This window comes from Micromys minutus (genome assembly GCF_963924665.1).
Source record: "Micromys minutus genome assembly, chromosome: 24".
NCBI classification, from domain to species: domain Eukaryota; kingdom Metazoa; phylum Chordata; class Mammalia; order Rodentia; family Muridae; genus Micromys; species Micromys minutus.
This window is the reverse complement of record NC_137959.1, coordinates 7,651,262-7,672,067: the sequence shown is the minus strand read 5'-3', so window position 1 is coordinate 7,672,067 and position 20,806 is coordinate 7,651,262. Positions and strand designations below refer to the sequence as shown.

Genomic DNA, 20,806 nt, shown 5'->3' with positions numbered 1-20,806 from the left:
CATTTATATACTCTGTGAAAAGTTCCCAGAATTCTAAATGTCTTCATACAATCCCAGAAACTATCTGCAGGTGGCAAACCACACTTCTGCTAGATCAGGAGGCGAGGCCCTGTCAACTGCTTCAGTCAGCAGCCCCATATTATCACACGTGGGATTAAAATAGACTCATAGTCTTATAATATGTCCATGACTTAAAAAAATCAAAATTGCAGAATTGTCACTACACATGGCTTCGAAATTTTGATCACCAGCAAGTGGGTATAAGCCTCAGTACCCTTCTAGTAATTTGTTTTAAAGACAGAAAAGTTGATCTATAGAAAGCTATCAGATACTTTATTTAACTTACTAAACTCTAATTTTCTTGTTCATTCTTTGAAAATGACTGCTATGCTTCTTCTGTGAATTTTAGTTAGTTTCTTCCCATCCCGACTTCCACCATAATTTTCAAAGTTCTCTTGAGGCAATTTCAATATTAGTCTATCAATCTTGGTCTTTTCTTTTAATTTATGTGGTAGAGTTTACTTGTTCACTGGTGTGAGTAATTTTCAGTATGTTGCCAAACAGCCTGTGGCGAGAGAGAGTACACGTTGCATATATTAAAATCTTGTTTGAGTGGAATGCAACAAAAATAAATTAGGCTGCAAAGTGAATGTCACCGGACTGTGGGCACTCATGAGTAATTTAAAATTTCCTCTTATATCTGTAATCAAGAAAACAAATTTGCCCTGCATGTTTGAGAGGCAATAGCAGGACACAGTGAGTCTGGTGTCAAATAATGCTTTATTGGCCTCATTGTCAATGGTGTTGTTTCACAACAAATCTACATGCATGCCTCATATACCATTTAGCACTTTATTCTGAAATCTTCTGTAGATTCTGAAGCAGGGCCAGTAGTTACAGACCAGTTATTTGGTTTTCATATAGTTAGAGTACTTTGTAAAGTTCAGCTCATGAGGAAAGAACTCTCTGGTTTCATAAAGTATTACAGAAATTCTCCAGTAGCTCAGAATATTTAATACCTGGTGGTGGCTGCCAGGCTATAGAAGTGTATTGCTAGGCAGGGATGTTGGATCAGCCTTGGGGATCACCATCATCGCCTGGAACCTAGGGCTGGTGAGCTTCTGCTAAAAACAGCTGCCTCGGTGGAGCACATAGACAGAAGAAGACGCTTGGGAGGCATTGTGTCTTCTGGCCAAAGCAACATAGCCCTTTAAGGAGGTACAGGGTGTAGTCCATGAAGTGTCTTATTGATGGCCACGTGATCCCTTTACCAGCTGAACAAAATGCAGAAGACAGGGAGATCAGGAGAGATAGGAGAGGGATCACCTTGCAAGAGCACACCGAGCTTGGTATTGGTCCAAGTAGGCATGAGACATTGACCTATTTTCTCACCTTGATGTCACTCACACACATACTGGGATGTTCACTGTTAGTGTGTCACTGTGATAGAATTCAGTCCAGCTTCAGGTCTCTTCTCATAGTGCACACTCATTTCGAAGAGTGGTTGGGTTTGAAACTCACTGAAGTTGTTCCAGACAGCTCATTGTATTGTCATGTACGAAAAGAATGACTCCACTATACTGTTTTTAGAGTGTATTTGTGTGTGTGTGTGTGTGTGTGTGTGTGTGTGTAAGTGCAGGTCCCTCAGGAGACCAATGCTGTTGGATCTTGTGAAGCAGTAGTTACAGGTGTTAGTGGAACATCTCAGTCTGGTCTGGAGTATGGAATTCCATTTCTCTGGAAGAATAAGCACTTGAACTCCGGAGCCACCTCTCCAGTCAGATTTTGTATAATAAACAAATCTAATTTATTATGGTAGTAAAATTTTAAATGGTTGTAAAATACGTATTTTCCCTTTTTAAAATTATAGAGTAAACCTTGGTGTGATTGTTACCAAAGTGTGTATTAGTTATTGTTTCAAATATAAACTTTGAAGGGACACAAGAAGGTTTGCGAAAACAAACCTCACAACAATAATTTTATGTGGAATGTGACACAGTTAATATTTAATCACTCAAATATTCTAGTTTTTACCATTTTTTATATAATACATAAAAACATAGAACATAATTGAGTTTTAAACTAGGTGCCAAGAGAGTCATCACTCTCCCCTCCCTGGCTTCCTTAAAAGCTTCGGGGAAACACAACCCACTGTGGCTTCTCAGTGATTCATCTTAATGCCAAAGCTGGGAATCGGGGCTCGCCTGCCCCAGGAATAGACACATAGTTGACATAGTTAACTCCTCCTCACTGCAATCGCTTCCAACTGCCTTACCCGTGCCTAGTTTCCCGTCAAAGCACATGTGCAATATTTTACACTCAACTTCAAATTAGGCTGGAAAAATGATCCAAGAGGGGTCTATTTAGTGGAAGTTTACTGTGTCTAAACGGTCTCCAGGCACCTCCTCGTAAGAATGCAGAAACTTCCCTCTTCCAGACTCCGTAGCAGGTCAAGGGTTGTTCTGGAGGACCGCCCATTCCAGACACAAAGTCCTTTTCCGTTTCCTCCGGGTGCGAGCTCTGTCCAGATAGATCTCCGGGCTTCTGTGGGGAAGCAAACTGTCTCTCTGCATGCCGGTTGCTGTAGAAGCAAGCAACCTGTAAACTCAGGCCAACTCCTGAGACTTCACAGAAGGCAGAGTCGTTCCAGGACACACAGAGGCAGTGGCCAACTGCCCTGGGGGTGGTGGTAGGGGGTGGAGACTGCTCTCAGTTGCCCTTCAGGTTCTGCGCCCTGGAGCCCTGGCAGTGGCAGAATCATGTGGACACCTGGTAAGGTGGCCAGGGACCATGTGCCCCTCCCGCAACCTCCGCAGGTTGTTGATCTCCGACTCAGCTTGGCCTCTTTCTCTTTCACTTTTCTATTAGCTGGGGTTGGGACTCCCAGACTGGAAAGCACTCGGTGGACACCGGGGAAACCCCGGCTTACTCCGCTCCTTGTGCCTCGATTGCTCAGGCTGGCTTCCACCCTGCATCCTGCACCCTTCAACCAGAACCCGATGGAGGTACTGAAAGGGAGGTGGTGGTGGATCAACAATGGAATTTTTTCCGAAAGCCTACGCCCCGGGCCCCTCCCAGCTCTGGCTCTGCTCAGGCACCCTTCTCCCCTCCAGCTGCGGGCCAAGCCGCCCCGCCCCTTGACCAAGACTTCAATACTCAGTGGCACTGTGTGCAGAGCGTTTCCCCTTCTGTCCAGCCATTCTTCTCCAGGGTTTTCTTCTCCATCCTCCCTTTGCAGAGCAGGGCAATTGCGGGTTCTCCCGCGAGTCTCTCCCAACCCTCTGCGTCCAAAGACTGGCAGTGCATCTCTACGCGCTGCAGGGACCTTGCCAGGGGAGGACTTGGGGGAAGCGACGCGCGTGTCTGGCTGCCCCCGCCCAGTTGCAGAGTTGGAAGAAGACGAGATTCTGCTGTTTGGAAGGCTGAGTTCCACATCTAACCAAGCTCAGAGAGGTCAGGAAAGGTACCAGCACGTCTCTACTTACCACATTTCCTTTCCAAACTTCTCCTGGCCTCTGGCCCCGGCGAATAGATGTCTGATCTCGACTTTCTCTCCTGTCTCCTTTTGCAAAAATTATTCACCTCTTCCTTGTTGAAGATGCGTTTTCTAGGGAAATAAATGTGCAGGGATGATCATAGGCCTGGGTCTGTATTAGCGACAGTTTAGCTCAAGGCGTACTCAAAGCGTTTGTCTGTCTGAAATGCCAGATTGAAGGGAAGCAACAGGGGAAATTGTCCTGAAATAAAATCTGCACTCAAGTGGGCTTTAGACCAAAACCCAGCTAACTATTACAACTGGGTCTGAGAGCGCAAAGCTGCAAGAATGCGAAGCCCCTCCCCCACCCCGCATTTGAGATTCTGCTACCTTCCAACGAAGTGTTAAGTGAGCAATGTTGACATTCAGTTTCCAGACAGAACCCAACAGAGTCCGCAGAAGCTGAAATGGAAATGAAATGATTGGCAGCAGCTACTTTCCATTGGTGATTTTAAATGGATTTCTGATAATCTCATTGGTGGCGCCAGGGAGGCCCCATTGACCTGGCAGTCTGGGCTGGTAAATAAACAGATTACTAAGATTGCCGCAAGTTAGATCCTTATCAACACTGAATACTCACTAAAATGTAGAGGATTTCCTGAAGAAAGTTTAGAGGAATTGATAAGAGGGAAGCTCCCCAAGAAGGAACATCAATCTTGATAATGGAGTAGAGCGAAAACTATAGTTACTTGACGCTGCTTTTAGAATGAGAGAGAGAGAGAGAGAGAGAGAGAGAGAGAGAGAGAGAGAGAGAGAGAGAGAGAGAGAGAGAGAGAGAGAGAGAGAGAGAGAGAGAGAGAGAGAGAGAGAGAGAGAGAGAGACTTGGGAGTTTTACTTAAAATGTAGCGCATCAGACATTGCCTCAGGCTTGTTATAAATGTGTCTGCGATCTTTATGCGTCTCCGTCTCCCTTTCCCTTCTGGGAGTTTGTACTTAGACTCTGACTCTTCAGGTCCCTCTTGCCCTGTGATCTGTTTGGCAACCGGATAGGGGGTCAAGTTTTCCCTGGCTCAGGTTTCCTGCTGGCTTCTCCATTCAATAGGAGGCTGTCTCTTGGAATTGTCCTGCAGATTGCTGGTGGCTTAAAGGAAAGATAAAACTGTGCTTTCTTGTTTAAGTCTTGTTTCAATTCTAAGAACTGTCCGTAGCTAGATTTCATGATATAACATTTATCAATGACACGGACTTTTTTTATAAACTGATTTTGAAGATTTTTAAAAAATGGCTTAAGGTTGAAACAGAATTTGGAAACAGAATTTTGACCTTTGGAAACACTCCAGCTGAAGTGTGTGCTGCTACTCAGTGATTTCAGGAAAGCTAAAAAAAAAAAAGGAACTGTGGATTTCCCGAGGGAACTATTTGTAACACCAATCAGCTCTTATAAATGGATATTTGACCCAAGGCTTTTAAAGCTTTTCGAATCTGGTCTCTGTCTAGGTAACTTTTCTTCTGAATTCTGGTTAACCACAACCCAGGAAATAATGTCTTCATCCCACAGCCTGAATGTTGCTTAGTTACATGAATAACAGTGAACAGTTTAAATTTTAAGCCCCAAATATTGTTCTAAGGATCCGCGTGTTTGGAGAGTGTCATACTAGACATCTGCCTACAAATGTTAGTGCGTGTGGTACACTGGCTAGAGTAACTCCATGACTTCTGCAGGAAAGCAGGCCTTGAGAGGGTTAACCTCTTCCAGCCCAGACAGACCTGAGGTTGTGATGCTGATAAAAATGAGTTATTTCCTACTCAGCTGTTTTCCCACAGTTTGACAATGACAGTTACTAGTTCATTTTGGGCTGATGTTGCTGGAATTTCGGTTTCTAATTACTTCAGCAGCTGATATTATTAATTATATATTTAAGGAGTGTAATCACATAATATCTGTATGTGTTCGATCCTTTAGAGAAATACATGGTCCCCGTGTATCAGGTTTGTTTGGTTGGTTTTTTATTAGAAGTAATGACTCATAATGGGTAAATCTGGATTGACTTCTGTGTCTGAATCTCTCTGCTTGTCATTCCATCCATTCAAGTAGGAAGCCAGGACTCAAAAAGAGATAGGAGAAGAGTCTCCCATTCCATCATTACTGAGACTATAACTCAGCATTGCATGAGGTTTGTGCTCGCCTCTGTAATGGGCTGGAGGAAAGCTTCTATTAGGGTGCTGAGAGAAAATGAGTGTTTTTATGGAGAAGTTGTATGCAACTAATGAAGATTTGTTTTTATGGTGTTTCAGTTAAATAATATCTATCATCTATCTATCTATCTATCTATCTATCTATCTATCTATCTATCTATCTATCTACCTGTTTGTCTGTCTGTCTATCTATCTATCTATCTACCTGTTTGTCTGTCTATCTATCTATCTATCTATCTATCTATCATCTATCTATCTATCTATCTATCTATCTATCTATCTATCTATCGATCTATCTCCTCTAGATCTGTATATGTGTATTTGTGTGTGTGTGTGTTAGCAGCTGTCAGCAGATATAAAGTCTATTTGGAGTTGTTTTTGGATTACAGATGGAAAATCAAGGTTAGCCTAGAAATCCTAACAGATATTGAAGTAAAAGTTGTTAACATGTTCAGAAGGAGCCTCCTGTCAACCTGAAAGTTACTAAGAGGAGGGCACCATGCCAGCATGACCTCAGCACAGCCCCCCTTGGAATTCTAATGTCATCTCATATTTATTCCTACTGTACCAAGAGGAAAACCAAGAGTAAAAGGTTAGGATCTGCTGCTGTGCCCAAGGATCACTCTTACCAATGTTCTGTTGTGGGTGTTATGTTTTCTGTGTTTAGTTTGGTAAGCAATACACACCACACACACATACACAAGCACATACCTGTGCCAGAAAGCAGACATTCACCTCATTTGAGTGATTATTTCTCTTTATATTAAGCAATGTTATTTCTTTATAAAATACCATCCTGGGCCAGTGAGGTGGCTTGGTGACTAAAGGAACTGGCTACATGACCTGAATTCAAACCCTGGGACACATATCAAAATGGAAAGAGAAACTGTTCTTTAAAGTCATCTGACCTCACTCACATATGTGCCTTGGCACATGAGCCTCCCACTCGCACCGTGATACATACACACACCATGAAAATAAAAGTTAAATGAAAAGTAAAGTACCCAGTGTTGAGCTCAGAATTAGCAAAGTGAGCTTACCCATTCATTGGATTATCAGTGTTCATACATATTCTCCGTATGGAGTCTGGAGTGTTTGTGGGCATGTAGTGCTTTATCCCACTAGAACTTTGGGCACAGAACTATACAGTATGATGGTGGTCTATGTACCTGAGTGCAAAATGTGTTTTTTCCAAATACTCATTTCTTCTGTCTTCTTGAGAGATCACAGACAACATTAGGATGATGATAGAAATTATTTTTCTAAATGAAGAAATAGAAACCGAAAATGGCCAAGGGTGGGGCACAGGGAAGAAATGACCACAGGATTGGTGGGGGAAGGGAGTTGAACTCATTGTTGTGAACAGAAAGAGGCCCTGGGATTGTTGTTGTTGCCTAATAGCATTGAGTCATGGTTCTAGACTGACAGTTTACTCTTGTGCTTTTTACTTGAACTGCACAAGACGAGAGACAGCTTTTGGGAACTCATGACCAAGCTTTGAGGTGATCAAAGAATTATCCCTCAGCTGAAAACCTTCATAGTTAAACGTACGTACGTTTTTCTAATTTTGTTTTGTATTTATGCTGGGAAAGGGTTATAGAGGTGTGTGTGTGTGTGTGTGTGTGTGTGTGTGTGTTAGGGAGTCATTCCTCAGACATCCATCATTTATTATCACCAATAAGCTGTAGAGATCTTCTGCCTCCCAGCCGTAAATTCTAATCTCAGGTAAAGATGTCTCAGTCTGAATGTGTGTCCTGCTGTTTAAACTCAGGTTCTTAGGCCTGCAAAGTAAGAACTGAGCAAGTGACCTATTCCCTAACACCACTGTTTCCAGCTTTCATTCTTACCTCTCCACCACAAAATTAAGTACATGAAATTTAAACAAAATATCATCGATGCATTGCATTAGCCCGTTCTTGTTTGGGATATTTTTTAATGGACAACTTAAATAACCTGTGAACCTTTACTAAGTAGATAGCTGTATAGCTGTAAAACTAAAACCCATTGAAAATATGTACCAAAGAAATGGACAGGACACTAGTGGCAGTGCTTTGATGAAAGGCTTCTTCTTATGAGCATTTTCTTTCCATGTAGCACCCTGAAAGAACATGGTCCACGGTGAGACTCTTTGTGGAGTTGTGTGTGTCTTTCCTTGCAAAAGAGGAGAGGGGTAATTATGAAAGGGGAGAGGGAAAGGAGAATCAGGCTCATTTGTCAAAAGCTCCTCTCCACACAGTGACTGTGGGATTTTAAGTTCCTTTAGGACCCTGTCTGTGCCTTACTTCCCTTTGTCAAGTGATAGGATGCTCAGGGAGATCCTTGATCTAGTTTCACCTATCCTCTGGGTGTTTTGTTAATTAGGCAGAGTGGGAGCTTTAATGAACCTAGTTTGGATGCTGTGGTGGGTCTCCTGTTGGTCAATGGAATTGATGTATGTATGGCTTGAATGGGCGATGCTACTTTATCATCTCTTTTGGATCCAGCTCCTGCCATTGTGCCTCTGCTCTAATTTCTCCTATTAAGAGATAATTAACCTAATGTTTTTACACTGTTCCTTACCACCATATCTGCCATTTATCCCACCACATAGAAAAAAAAAATTAAACTTATCTGAAATTTTCTTATTCTTATATTCTTTGAACAAAGCAGAATTTTATGCTTCTGTCTGAGAAGGCTTTTCTTGGGGATATATAAGAACACACACACACACACACAGCTCACTATTCACCCTATATACGAAGCCCACAACCTACCAAACTAGGGATACCACTGTCTTAGTTAGGGTTTCATTGCCGTGAAGTCACATCATGACCAAAGCAGCTTTTATAAGGGACAACACTTAATTGTGGCTGGTTTACAGTTTTAGAAGTTTAGTCCATTATCGTCAAGACGGGAAAATGGCATCACTTAGGCCGGCATGGCACTAGAGGAGCTAAGAGTTCTATATCTTGTTGCTAAGGCAAACAGGCAAGACTGGTTCCTATGTGGCTAGGAGGAGGGTCTCAAAGCCCACTCCAACAGTGACACACTTCCTCCAACAGGGCTACCCTTACTTTAACAAGGCCATACCTCCTAATAGTGCCACTCCGTGGGCGAAGCATATACAAGTCACTGTAACCACCAAAGTCCAACTTTTAAAATGAGATTACTTACAGAAATATGAGTGAGGGTTAGTTATAAGAGCAGAAATGCCTCAAAGCCAGCTGCATCACCAGAGCCCACTTCAGCATAGGTGACAGCTCATGAAACCTGGAAACATAGATCACACTGCACAGCCTACAGGCAGCTCGAAAGGTTAGTGTGCCCTTTCCAGGTGATTCTGGTGGTCTGAGTCTCTTGCAGGCAGCATGTCTGATTTCTGATCCTTCTACACAGCTGGACTAATCTCAGAGTCCTCTGTCTTTGCAGCTTGGCCTTATTCAGAAAGACTCTCAAAAGTCTTGTTTCTTTACTCTGGGTGGGAATGTCCTACTGAATCTGCTCAGTTTTAGGGACTTCCTGAAGCCATTTTGAGTTGTTTAATTTGCATTTTAAAGAGCTTCTCTGGAAGATAAAAGGTTTGCATCTGGGAGGAAACTGCTACCAATATATTCCTACTTCTTCCCTGAAAGTATACTTTTCTTGCTAAAGATTCAAAGAATGTAGTAGAGGTTAACTCCATAGGCTAGTTCTTGTTTCTCTTTCCAAGTGTTCTTCCCTACTCTATCCCCACATGTATCTTTACCAGCTACTGTTTCGTCCTTTTACTAGTTGTTTATTTCTCAACTTGTAGTTGAGAGCTGGGTCTGTACACCCGGTCTGTAAACCAGGGATCCTCTCCTGGTTATCTCATCCTGGCTCATTGATTTTACTGCTTTCATAGGCTGATGATTCATAAAATTGTGTGTCTAGTCATGACCTGCCATGTGAACTCCAGACTCATATTCAAAGTCTACCTATCATCCCCGTTTACATGTTTAACACGTTGGATTCTCAACTTTACTCCATAATCCACCTGTCCCCATAGTCCTTCATATGTTACTTAGTGACAAGTCCATTTTTTTAAAGTTTTGTAGATAACCAATGAGTTAGTCAGTGTGAGTTATTTTTAATATGTTTTTCTCATGCCTATACCCACTTAGCCATGGCGTTCAAAATCCCAATGATAGCAATGATGGACTTTGACATTCTTAGCCACTTCTTGCCCCATGGCTTATCATTTTGCTTTCTGTAGCTCAGACTTAAAGATTTTAAATTAGATCTTTAAATTAGAAATACAATCTTTTAAGTTCTATTTATTTCCCGAGTGCTGAAGTATCTGGCCTAAAAATACAGCCCCCTTCTCTTGCCTGCAATTCAGAGTGGGATAATAGAAACAGGGGAGTTACAGCAAACAATGCCCTTTAAAAAAGAGGAAAAGAGAGGGCTGTGAAAGCTGACAGGTCCTAGTAGTTCAAAACCCAGTCAGGTCTGTTTCCTTAGTTCTCTTTGCCCTCAAAGCAGAAAGGAGGTTCTATAAAAGCTCAGATTTGTTTCTCAGACTATCAGAACACAGTCCGAGAATACAGTTCTGTGAGGGCAATTCTGAGCACATGTAAGAAAACTTCAAGGAAACAAGACATTGATCCTGTGACCTCAGTTTTTTTCAGAACCAAGAATTATTCTCAGAATGTCTTATTCACTCTACTCCAAGATGTAACAGATAGAACTGTGTGTATTTCAGCTGCTGTTGTTCATACACCTCTATGGAAAAAGATATTTTGACTACCTGTGGCTGGTTCTCGTGAGTGGACACTTTACTCAGGTGACTCTTTATAATCTTCGGAGTATAAATTGTCTGATGCTCTGAATAAAGTTGGTTATTTTGTGGGACTTTTGTCCAACTCATTTTAGGCTCTGTCCTCCTAGGTTAATACCACGAACCCGAGCAGTAAACATTAGAAGATAGGTTTCTTGGCCTTTATCTTCACCTTTTAGATATTTGGTTCCTTCTTGGACCCCCCACTTTTTTTCTATAGAAACATATTTTCAATTAAGTTGTCTACTTCCTGCTGTTAGAGTTAGAGATATTCTTTTATTTAGTTATTCTGTTTGCTTTTGTTTATGCTTTTTTTTAAGTTTAAATATCTTTTAAACAGTGGGGCTTCCTTTCAATTCCTTTGGGAATTCCTTTATTGAGATTCATTCCATTATAAGAAAATACTCACACAATCCCCAAGACTGGTTCCTCTTTACTTAGTCTATGAATCTAACTACTATGAAGAACCCGTGTGTCACTGTGGAACCTTTAGACTACCTGGCAAGTTCTGCAAGACATGACCTTAAAACTTTCCCAGGTCTTAATCAGAGATTCATATATACAAGTCATATAATCTATAAACTGAGAGTATGTTGTTCTAATGAGTCCTAGATTTGATCTTTGATTGAGACCATGTATTCCTTTGAAAATTTGTTGATGCCTAGACAAGCAAGGAGGAAAATCAGTTTTATTTCTAACTAGTCGAGTGTTTTGCTTTTGAGATAAAGTGCCATGCTAACTTTGAACTTGCTATATGGCTAGTCTGGTCTTGATTAGAGATTCACCTCTTCTCCCTTTTCTGTGCTGCATTTACAAGTATAGCTCATTACAGTCAGCTTGAAATTCTTTTACTTTTATGGTCCTATACTTAATCTTAGCACCTAAATGCAGCCACTTGTCACTTTAAAATGTCCATTTTGTTTCTTCAATAATATCCATCAGTGGCAGCTATCTTTTAGCAGGCACATGTTCATGGCATTTCATATCTGTTTCTTGTACTATTGCTTGGGTGACTTAGTTGTCATTCAAAAGGCTTTTCTTCTGGCTGGACATAACTCCCTTATAGCTTGGGAATTTGAGAGCAACAGGGTTGTCAAACACTTTTGTTTTGTTTAAATTGAGAAAAAATACAATATATTTTTATCCTGGTTCCTTTTTCTCTGATTGCTCCCAGATCCATCCCACCTCTCTTCCCAACCAACTCCATACCCCATTAGTTCTTTCCTTATACAGCAAACCAACAGACAAACAAACAAAAACACCACAAGCCAGATGTCTTTAAAAAGTAAAGACACAAGAAACACACACACACACACACACACACACACACACAACTCATAGAAACAACATCAGAAACCATGATATGCAAACAAACAAACAAACAAAAAAAAAAAAAACTAGGACAAAAAAAAAATGCCCAAATAAAGCAATATGAAACAAAGAAACTACTAAAATGCCACCGAGTTCATTTTGTATTTTCCATCTACTGTTATGAGGCATGAGGCCTCCTGTTAAGTTATGTGTGATAAATACACCTGCTAATGTTTTTTTTGTTACTGAGAATCAATGGAAAATATCTTTAGGGTCAGGGGTTGGAGCCCAAGTTCACTTTACATAGCCTTGAACTCCTGTAAGACAGGAAGTACAACCTGCCAACACTTAAGGATAGAACATTCAATGCAGACGACCACACTTACATCCTTCTTCTGGGAGCAAAACCTTATAGGGCTGTCTTCTACTCAAGATCAGAGGACATAGACATCATTCCTTGAGATGTGCACTGGCGTGGATATTAACAGGCTGAAAGTCATTTATATTAGTTATTTCTGGAAATTATATTTCACAAAGGGTGGTAGTGGAAAGAAACTTGGGTTGTACTTCTTTTCTTTTCAGGATCTTCCTCTGCTTTCTTCTCTGAGTAAAAGCCAAATTCTATTACAACGAGTGGGCTTAGTATCTCATCTATTCCATTTTCCCCATCTTGGTTCACTATTTACAAACACAGACAGCATTTCTGCTTATCAAACATCATTCTACATTCCTGCTCAAAAACCTTTGAACTTGCTGTTATTTTTGCCTAGAATTCTCTTCTCTGCAACATGTCTGCTCTCCTTTACCTCTTCCTTTGGGGCTTTACTTGAGCATCCCATTCACAGTGAAGCTTTCTGTTATCACTAGTCTTCAAATTGCATGCCCAACAATAGCCCCCACCTCACACCTTCTCTAAATCTCTGTTGATGTCTAATACAACTAAGTTTGTAACACCTCATCTGAAACTCAGAGGGGCAAGTATGTTTATAAATACAAGACTGGTTTTCAAGTTTTGAAAAGTAAAATAATATCTGATGGTGCAAATGTCAATAATAAAATGTGTTCAGCTAGCAATTGAAAAGTGAACTAAATGCTTTTATAGAGGTATATTTGTTCAATTCATTTTTGATTACCTGATATAGTACAAATAAATTTTTAGTTTTCAAAGCCTTTCTTATCTTGTGTTACAATGTAAACTGTAGTGGAACACATATTTTTTATTATTTTCTTCATTAACATAGTCTTGTCATTTGTTAGTTCTGGCACATAGTAGTTTCTATTAGAAACTCACTTTATAAATGAATTAATGATTTATTGCTACTAAGGAATACCAACAGGTTCAAAAAATAGTGAAGGCTGAATATGATTGTCCATACCTGGCAATTCCATTTCTCAATAGGCAGTGACAAGAAGATGTTAAGTTCAAGGCTAGACTGGGCTACATTTAAGTCCTTGTTTTTGAAAAACATCTAACAACTATCCATCTAACCAACCAATTAATCAACCAACCAACCAACCAAACAATATAAAGAAAGAAAAAAAATCTACTTACTGACATCTTAGTTATCCATTAAGTTGTTTGTCAGATCAGTAAAGTTGAGTTCCTATAATATAGGGGCTGTATTCTCAACACTTGACAAGTTTTGAGTCAGTTGGAGGCATGAGACACAGATAGAAAAATTAAAGGTGCCAGGGACAGATCTTGGTTATACCTAAACCAAGAAAAGAAAATACTAATTTTGTTATCTCAAGACTGTAATAAATGTAAACTACACAGTTGAACATATTAGTCATTTGGAGTACTGGCTTATAGATCAGATGTCCAAGAGCATAACCAGTAAGTTAGCAAGTAAAAATTATCAGTTGTGGCCAATTTTGAGACTATTATCCAGGAAGCAGGTTACATCCATAATGAATTGACACAGAGCTGTTACCCTGGGAGAAGCAATGCTCAGTGAATAGTTCAGGAAAGCCTCGGTCTGTTCCAAGATCTTCAAGAGAAAAAGGATAAGCTTCACATATTTTTGCTTGTATGTCAATCATACTCTGCCTGTTGTCTTCTGAAATACCTTTTCTGTCTACCATATGCCCATTTTCACATGTCTGGTTTTAAAAAATCACTTTCTATATGAAGGTTTCTATGCATAATCAAATTTTATCCCAGTCTTCTGTCCTGCTCCTAGAAATCTCTCTGCACTCTACCTTTGTGAGATCACCAAGCAATTTTGGTACTTGGTTGGTGAAGGAAGAAGGATAATGAGTTCAAGATCAGCCTGGGCTACGTTGGTAATACCTTGTCTCAAAAAGCTAGCCATCCAACCACCCAACCACCCATCCAACCAACCAACCAACCACCCACCAAACCAACCAACCACCTAACCAACTAATCAACCAATCAACCACCCACCCAACCACCCACCCACCCACCCACCCAGCCAACCACCCACTCACCCTACTAACCAATCAACTAACTGGACACATGCATCACAATTAAAAAACAACTGGGAAAAGAAAAAAAGAGCATTATCAAGAATAATTGATTTATTAGTGTATATTAGTTATTAGTTGAACTGTTTGATTCAGAACTATATGTATGGTGAAAAGCTCCAGCAATACCCAGTTTAATGGAAACATATTCATGAAGCATTTCGGGCATGGAAAATACTTAGAGCTGCAATAATGGAGTCAGAGGGCTGGCACTGGGAAGTAGTGAATCCTTGTATACCTGCTCCCTTGCCTGTAAGATTATGGGGCTTCACAAATGGTGTTTTGTGTTGTCTTTAAGCCTCCCCACCACCTTGTTGCTGAGTGTTAAGAAAACTAAGTGTCTAAGAAAACATGTTTAGCTATTTTGATCAGTATGAATTATCCCTAGTCAGATCGCATGGCTTTGAGAATTCTCAGTGCACTCCTTATTTTTAGGATTAAGAAGTGAACTGAAATCTCTTAGGAGTCTAATTTGACCCAGGATGTAGACAGAATGCTTGGATTCATTATTAGAAACGTGAATGTTATAGAATACAAAATACATAATAGAACCAATCCAGGGCTGCTTAAAATTTTATGCCACTTTTCATTATAGAGTGGGTAATTTTGCAATTACAAAGAAAATACTTTCACTTATGAAAGGAAATTGAAATATGCCAAACCCTAATCTTTAAATTCATTCAAACAGGGCTCTTTTTGTTTTCTTAATCCTCCTTGCCCAATGTTTTAGAAACAATTCAACAGAAGAGGATAAAGGAAGTTTACAAAACTAGGAATACTGTTGACATGCAATTTATCTAATGCCTCTTCTCACAAGAATACAAATACATTATCTTAGAATTATAATGTCACAGTGTGAGTTCAATGATCATTTGCGAATCTATATTTTATAGTTTTAGATGCTAACTCTTTTAAAGCAATGCTCTAGTAGTTGCTTCTGAAGAAACATGAGACACTGTTTTGCTGAAGTCTTGTTTGACTTGCCCTGAGTGTACTTATCTTACTAACCTTGGCATTTTCTTGACCCCAGTCACTGTTATTTACCAAATAGGTCTCCCAAGCCATACGTTTTAGTTCTGGAAGGACTAGCAGCAGAGCAGTTCTGCTGAACAATAGTGCCTGTTTGCTGATCACTCTCTGTGTGTGGTTCTCTGACAAGGTATGTGAGAGACAGATAGAAGTGATCATGAAACTCCCCAGGGATGTACTATGAAATTAAGCAGTTAGCAGCTGTTTATTTGAAGTTGAGAACTGTGAGTGTAGAATGACTGGCTTTAAGCATATTATTATTATTTTTTTTTCACAGACAGACATCAGGACATACTACCCTTGTTGAGAATGTACTGTTTCATCCAACATCTCTTCCACCTGTGTGTCTGGCTTTTATTTCTGACATGTCTGATGTAGTGGTCCTTAGACTTCCTAAGGGATAGTATCATAAACCTCCAAGTCCATCTGGTAAATATTTATAAACATTTCTTTCTCTTCCCTAGTGTTAAAGACTTTAGTTTAATCAGCTCTCCCCATTTGTGAGGCTAATTTCATATTCATTCACTGGAACAACCATAGCTTAAATGGCCTGGTCAGGGCAGTCATTTAGACAGTGATAGAAATGGGGTTTGAACTTGGGTCTCAGTTTAGATTCTACAGTTTTCATATGAAGAGTGTTATGTGCTAGCAGTTCTTACTGGTAGCAATCAATAGTGAGTATAAAAATGTAAATAAAAGATATAAAATTCCATAATTTATAGATGAAAGCTGTGTGAAACAGCAAATTACTAAAACTTACTAGAGATCTCAGCAAGTTTACTCAAGAGATATAAGATTATCATCAGCTTGCATAATACATTAGTAAAACATATAAACTCCCTCAGGAGGACCACAATAATTTGTCATGAAAAATTTTGTTTTATTTGAGGATTGAATAGATGACTCAGAACAAGAAAACCTGTAAGTACGTTTTTAATGATGCAAAACAAACAAAAAAACAACTTCCCCCAAAAAACCCCAAAACAAACCAAATTAAACAAACAAACAAACAAAACAAAACAAAAAAAACAAAACAAAAAAAATCAAACAAAAAAACAAACGGCTAATGTCAAGCTCCAAATGGGGTATGAGTGAATGTGACCCTTCAAAATTGGAGAACTGTATGCATGTAAAAAGTTTAGTAAATACTGAATGTAATACAGAAATGTGAAAAACTATTCTTGGGACATGATGAAGATAGAACGTTGGTTCAACCTTAAAGGAAGGGCTGAAGACGATGATAAGAGCGTTCAGACAGGATGCTTGTGGTATGCTGGGCAGTGCTGTTAGTGTAAGAGTCAAGAAGGAAGTGGGATAACAGCCATTGTGGGTTAGAACAAGGAGAATCACTCCGGAGCAGTAGCTGGTTCTGATCCTTATGTTCACTATTGGCAAACAGTAAGTTGGGTCCATAGCAGTGCAGCGATATTTTGAATCACACTGGCGATGCTGTAGGGCAGTTAATTCTAAGATGTAAAACAGGAGCTCAGAATCCACTGACAAGTCCACCTTTATATATATATAAAGTGACCTTATATATGGTACTTCAACACTGAATTAGAGTCACCTCCAATATGATTTCTGCATTTCAAAGATACGTTGTCTAAGGTCACAAAGCTATTTGAAGTCAGACCTAAAATATGTGTTCATATTTCTTGGCTTTCCATTTCCTTTGTAGTTCTTCTGATAAAATTGAAGGGGATACAGATTTTATTACAAATTCTTCAGCTTCAGTATGTGATACAAGATACTATTATTTTAGTAACTCAATGAGGTCATGGTAGCATGTATGAGAGTGTAATAGAAGATGGTGAATCCTCTACCATTGTTCAGACAACAATCCAAAGACAGAGATTTTGCCTCTCTAGAAATGAATTCTTGTTATCGAGTGCTAAGGATATAGTGAATGCTTCTACACAGAAGGTTATGGCCTGTGCTTATGTGGAGATGATCTATGTTATGTTTTTACATGGAATATGTATTCTATAAGACTGTTATACTTTTTGTCATTGGTGTTAATAGACAAACAATGCAGGGGGAAGTAGGAATCATTTAATTTGATTCACAGTTGAGGCTGAATTCATGATTGGATGTCTATAGTGTCTCTCAGCCTGGAGTGAGGCAGTGCATCAGGGAAACAACCTAGAGAGCAAATTTCAAATTACGGTGCTAGGGGGCAGGGGAGAGAACACAGAATGACAAGGTGGATCAAAACACTTTCCCCAGGCATTCCTTCAATCACCCACTTCTCCTAACCAGGACCCAGCTCTCCCACCTGTTCACAGCCTATTCAAATATTAATACCAAGAGAGTAATTCATTCTCTAGCCAGGACCTTATGATGCAAGTCCTTCCCCCAAACTCTGCCTCCAGACATCATTTGCACATAGGGAACCACACCTAGATCCTATGGGCCTCTTAGGATTCTTTAGGTCCTAAGTTATAGCAAAGCCTTTAAGGTGTCTTTGTTCCCAACACGTGTGTTTTAAAGAATCTGCTTTTCAGTAATTTAGTCACGTAGCCTGGCAACCTTCCATATGTAGAGATTGTCCTGATGCAAGAAACAAGTTACCAACATCTATGTGTCAGATCCTTCAATTCCTCCCTCAACAAGTCGAATCTTAGAGCGTAGCAAGCTTGATCTCCAGGGAATGGCACCGTATTTGCTGATGTCTAGGAAACCCACTTCCTTGATACTGAATCTGAAGAGGATGAGAGCAGTGATTATAAATCAGAGAAAAAAGAATAAGGGTGAACAAGGTAAAAATGACCATCCTTAGTAGTGGCTTGATGGATGCTACTTTACAAGAGTAATCACTGACCTTCTGATAACTGTTTGAGCAGGTAGCAGTTGATGAGGTCAATGGAAAGAAGTTATAACTCTAAATTAAGCTCCTTGTCTTGGGGGCCAGAGTTCTACTGGCTCTCCCTGCCACTGTCACACATGACTCCTATATATGAGATGAGGACAGCTGAAAGTGGAGTGCTATCTGCTGATCAGGCCAGGGAAAGGGAGAGCAGCAGTCAGTCACAGCCACTGTCCAGAAGCTACGAAGTTTATTATGCCAACTGGAAAATAAACTTGGTTAATAGAAGCAGCCTGAATCTTAGCATTTCTGCAATCTGCTGTCTTGCTGCTAGAAGCTTTGTTCCCTTGTCATGAAGGGGCCCATCAATCAATGCTGTAGACAAAGGATACCTGGGACCCCTTCGCGAATCTGTTGCTATTCTGTTGATTGAGATATACAGTGTAAACCACTCTCTCTGTTGCACAAAAGGCCAGGTTTTAAGATTAAGAATGTCTGAGGTCTCATGAGCAAGAATAATTAAAGCAAAGAAGAATGGAAGTCACTTCTGGCGAGACTGTCTGTAGACAGAATAGACCCTAGAGATTTTGTGGTCAAAACTACACCAGTATTCATCAAAACAACAACGTTGTCCTGGATTTCTTTATTTGATGGCATTATTCCTGAGGACTATGGGCATCCTGCTGCTCGCTTCTGCAGGAGGCAATAGAAATAATTGAATCTGGTCATTTGCCAGAAGGACCTGAGCTGTGTCATGGGCTGCCATTTCTTTTGACGGGATGTTATCAGCAGGTGATAGCAGATATGAGTCATTACAGTTGTCATGCAATATTTTCGCAGACAACAGATGGGGTGTATCTTCTGTGGCAGTGCTGAGAGATCACGCTGTGATTGGAATCAACATGACTACTATAAGTCAGAGCATACACTTTAATAGTTAATTATCTCTAGTGGCAGTACTGGAAAAGATTTTAGTGGTGATTTGCTGATTTTTATAATGAAGATGATAATTTATATGGATTTTTTAATATAAATATCACACAGAATCAAAAGCAGGGCCTATATTTTAAATGGATACCTGAGGACCTTTATGTGTTTATTACATTTTCCTGGACTGGAGGGAGGTAGCTTATCTTTAACAGCCAATCCCCAACGTTCAGAAACAGTGTTCCATATGTATTTCTACAATTTAGAAGTGGCATACATGCACAACACTTTTATCATATAAGAGTAACATGGAGAAAGAATGAAGCACAGAAGCGATCGGTATTAAAGTCAAGCCTTGCTAGACTATTTGGTGCTGTAACCTACAGATAAACAAGATATGGATTGGCCTATGGGATAGAAAGAAAACATATATTCTTGAGGAGAAAATGCTGCAGAGTTTCTCCACTGAAACCATCACTTTCTATAAAATTGGTTTGATACCTCTAACGTTCTCTACTCTCCCTTTCTTCCACCTCTGCATCCCTGTGGTACTTGAAACTTATCTCAAAGTCTCCATCTTTGAAAACCTTCCTCTTCTGTTCTGCTGGGAGGATTTGCCCGTCCACTCATGATCTTTGACAGCATTCTTTGAGAATTTTAAAACCCTGTCTAGAGGTGTGTCACCTCAAGTAGACCACTGTCACCTCAGGTACAGATCTACTGGCTCCTGTTCTCAGATCTGATAGACAGTTTATGTCACAGTCAGCCAATCCCCAGTAGTAAAAAAATCAAATATAAACATAAAACAATAGTATAAATGCAACAGTAGTCTTGAATCTTCTCTGTGTGCCATGGCCTGTTTTACGCAGTTCACACACATGAGCTGCTGAATTGCACAATCATCTTGTGAGGTAGGTATTGCCACTTTCGCAATTCTACGGGTGAAAATATCTTGAGTTAACTCTTGCAAGCTGTAGTATTGCTAGCTGGTGGCAAAGTCATGTTTCAAAATTGCATGTGCCTCAGCTTTTCAGCATTGGAGACGTGGTTGGCTTCAGTGAGGAAGTGGGTTTCTGGTTTTCCTCTCCTTTATTTCATTAACTCTCAGATGCTCACGTACGGTTCATGGCTACTGTGCATGGCTTGACAGCACAGCTCTGGATATTTTCAAGATGTGGATCTCTGGGTTAGAAACAGGAAAACCAGGCACAGAAAATACATTCAAAGAGTAATAGTCGTTCACCATGTCTAGGTTTTTTATTTTAGTTTTCTAACAAAAACAAAACAAAGGGTATTGACTTGGTTAGTGCATTAAGAGTGACAGTAACACAGTAAAGCATATTTCTCATCTCCTTTGAATGAGACACGGTGTTAGAATTTTATTCCCTGCCCTAACTTCTCTTCACAATCTACTATAGTGAGGGATGAGTTAAACCCTTTCCAATCGAAGTTGCATTTGCATGTGATTTGTATCACAGCAACAGAAACCACAGTAGGATGTCAGGGAGAACACCCAGGACTTTGTTGAGAAGCACTGGAAACAAAGCTTTCTTTTTTTTCTGTTAGTTTATTCCTTTCTACTGTGATGTTTAAGGGCAAATCAATTTTCCTGGCCGATGGGGATGTAGTATAATCTGTATGAGTCAGCTGTGGGTATTTTAACAAAATTCTAGAGACTGGATGGTTTAAACAGGAAGAATTTGTTTCTTACAATTTTGGAGGCTGGGGATTTTAGGAATAAGAATAGAGCTGATTTGTGTTCTGGTGAGAGATGATTTTTCCTGTTACAGACGTGGC

General features: G+C 40.0%; 1 protein-coding gene and 1 long non-coding RNA gene across 5 annotated transcripts in view; one reads left to right on the top strand and one right to left on the bottom strand.

Annotated features, from left to right (window-relative positions):
• Positions 1 to 1,138: 1,138 nt before the first annotated feature.
• On the bottom strand, positions 1,139 to 4,240 carry LOC308436436. The gene is made up of 4 exons (XR_013975528.1): positions 4,116 to 4,240; positions 3,866 to 3,937; positions 3,486 to 3,607; positions 1,139 to 1,274 (listed from the first exon to the last, which is right to left on the bottom strand). It is a non-coding gene; the product is annotated as an uncharacterized lncRNA (long non-coding RNA).
• Positions 1,258 to 20,806, top strand: part of IL15 (interleukin 15) — a 57,443-nt gene continuing 37,894 nt past the window's right edge. For 2 of the 4 annotated variants that reach the window (XM_080937351.1, XM_080937350.1), the window contains exon 1: positions 1,258 to 3,005. Coding sequence is in view for 2 of the 4 variants with exons in the window: in XM_080937348.1 (XP_080793474.1) it covers positions 2,760 to 3,463 (704 nt within the window). In the remaining 2 variants the exon portion in view is untranslated. Of the gene's footprint in view, positions 3,464 to 20,806 lie in introns of all 4 variants that reach the window. The other 2 variants (XM_080937349.1, XM_080937348.1) reach the window with 2 other exon arrangements.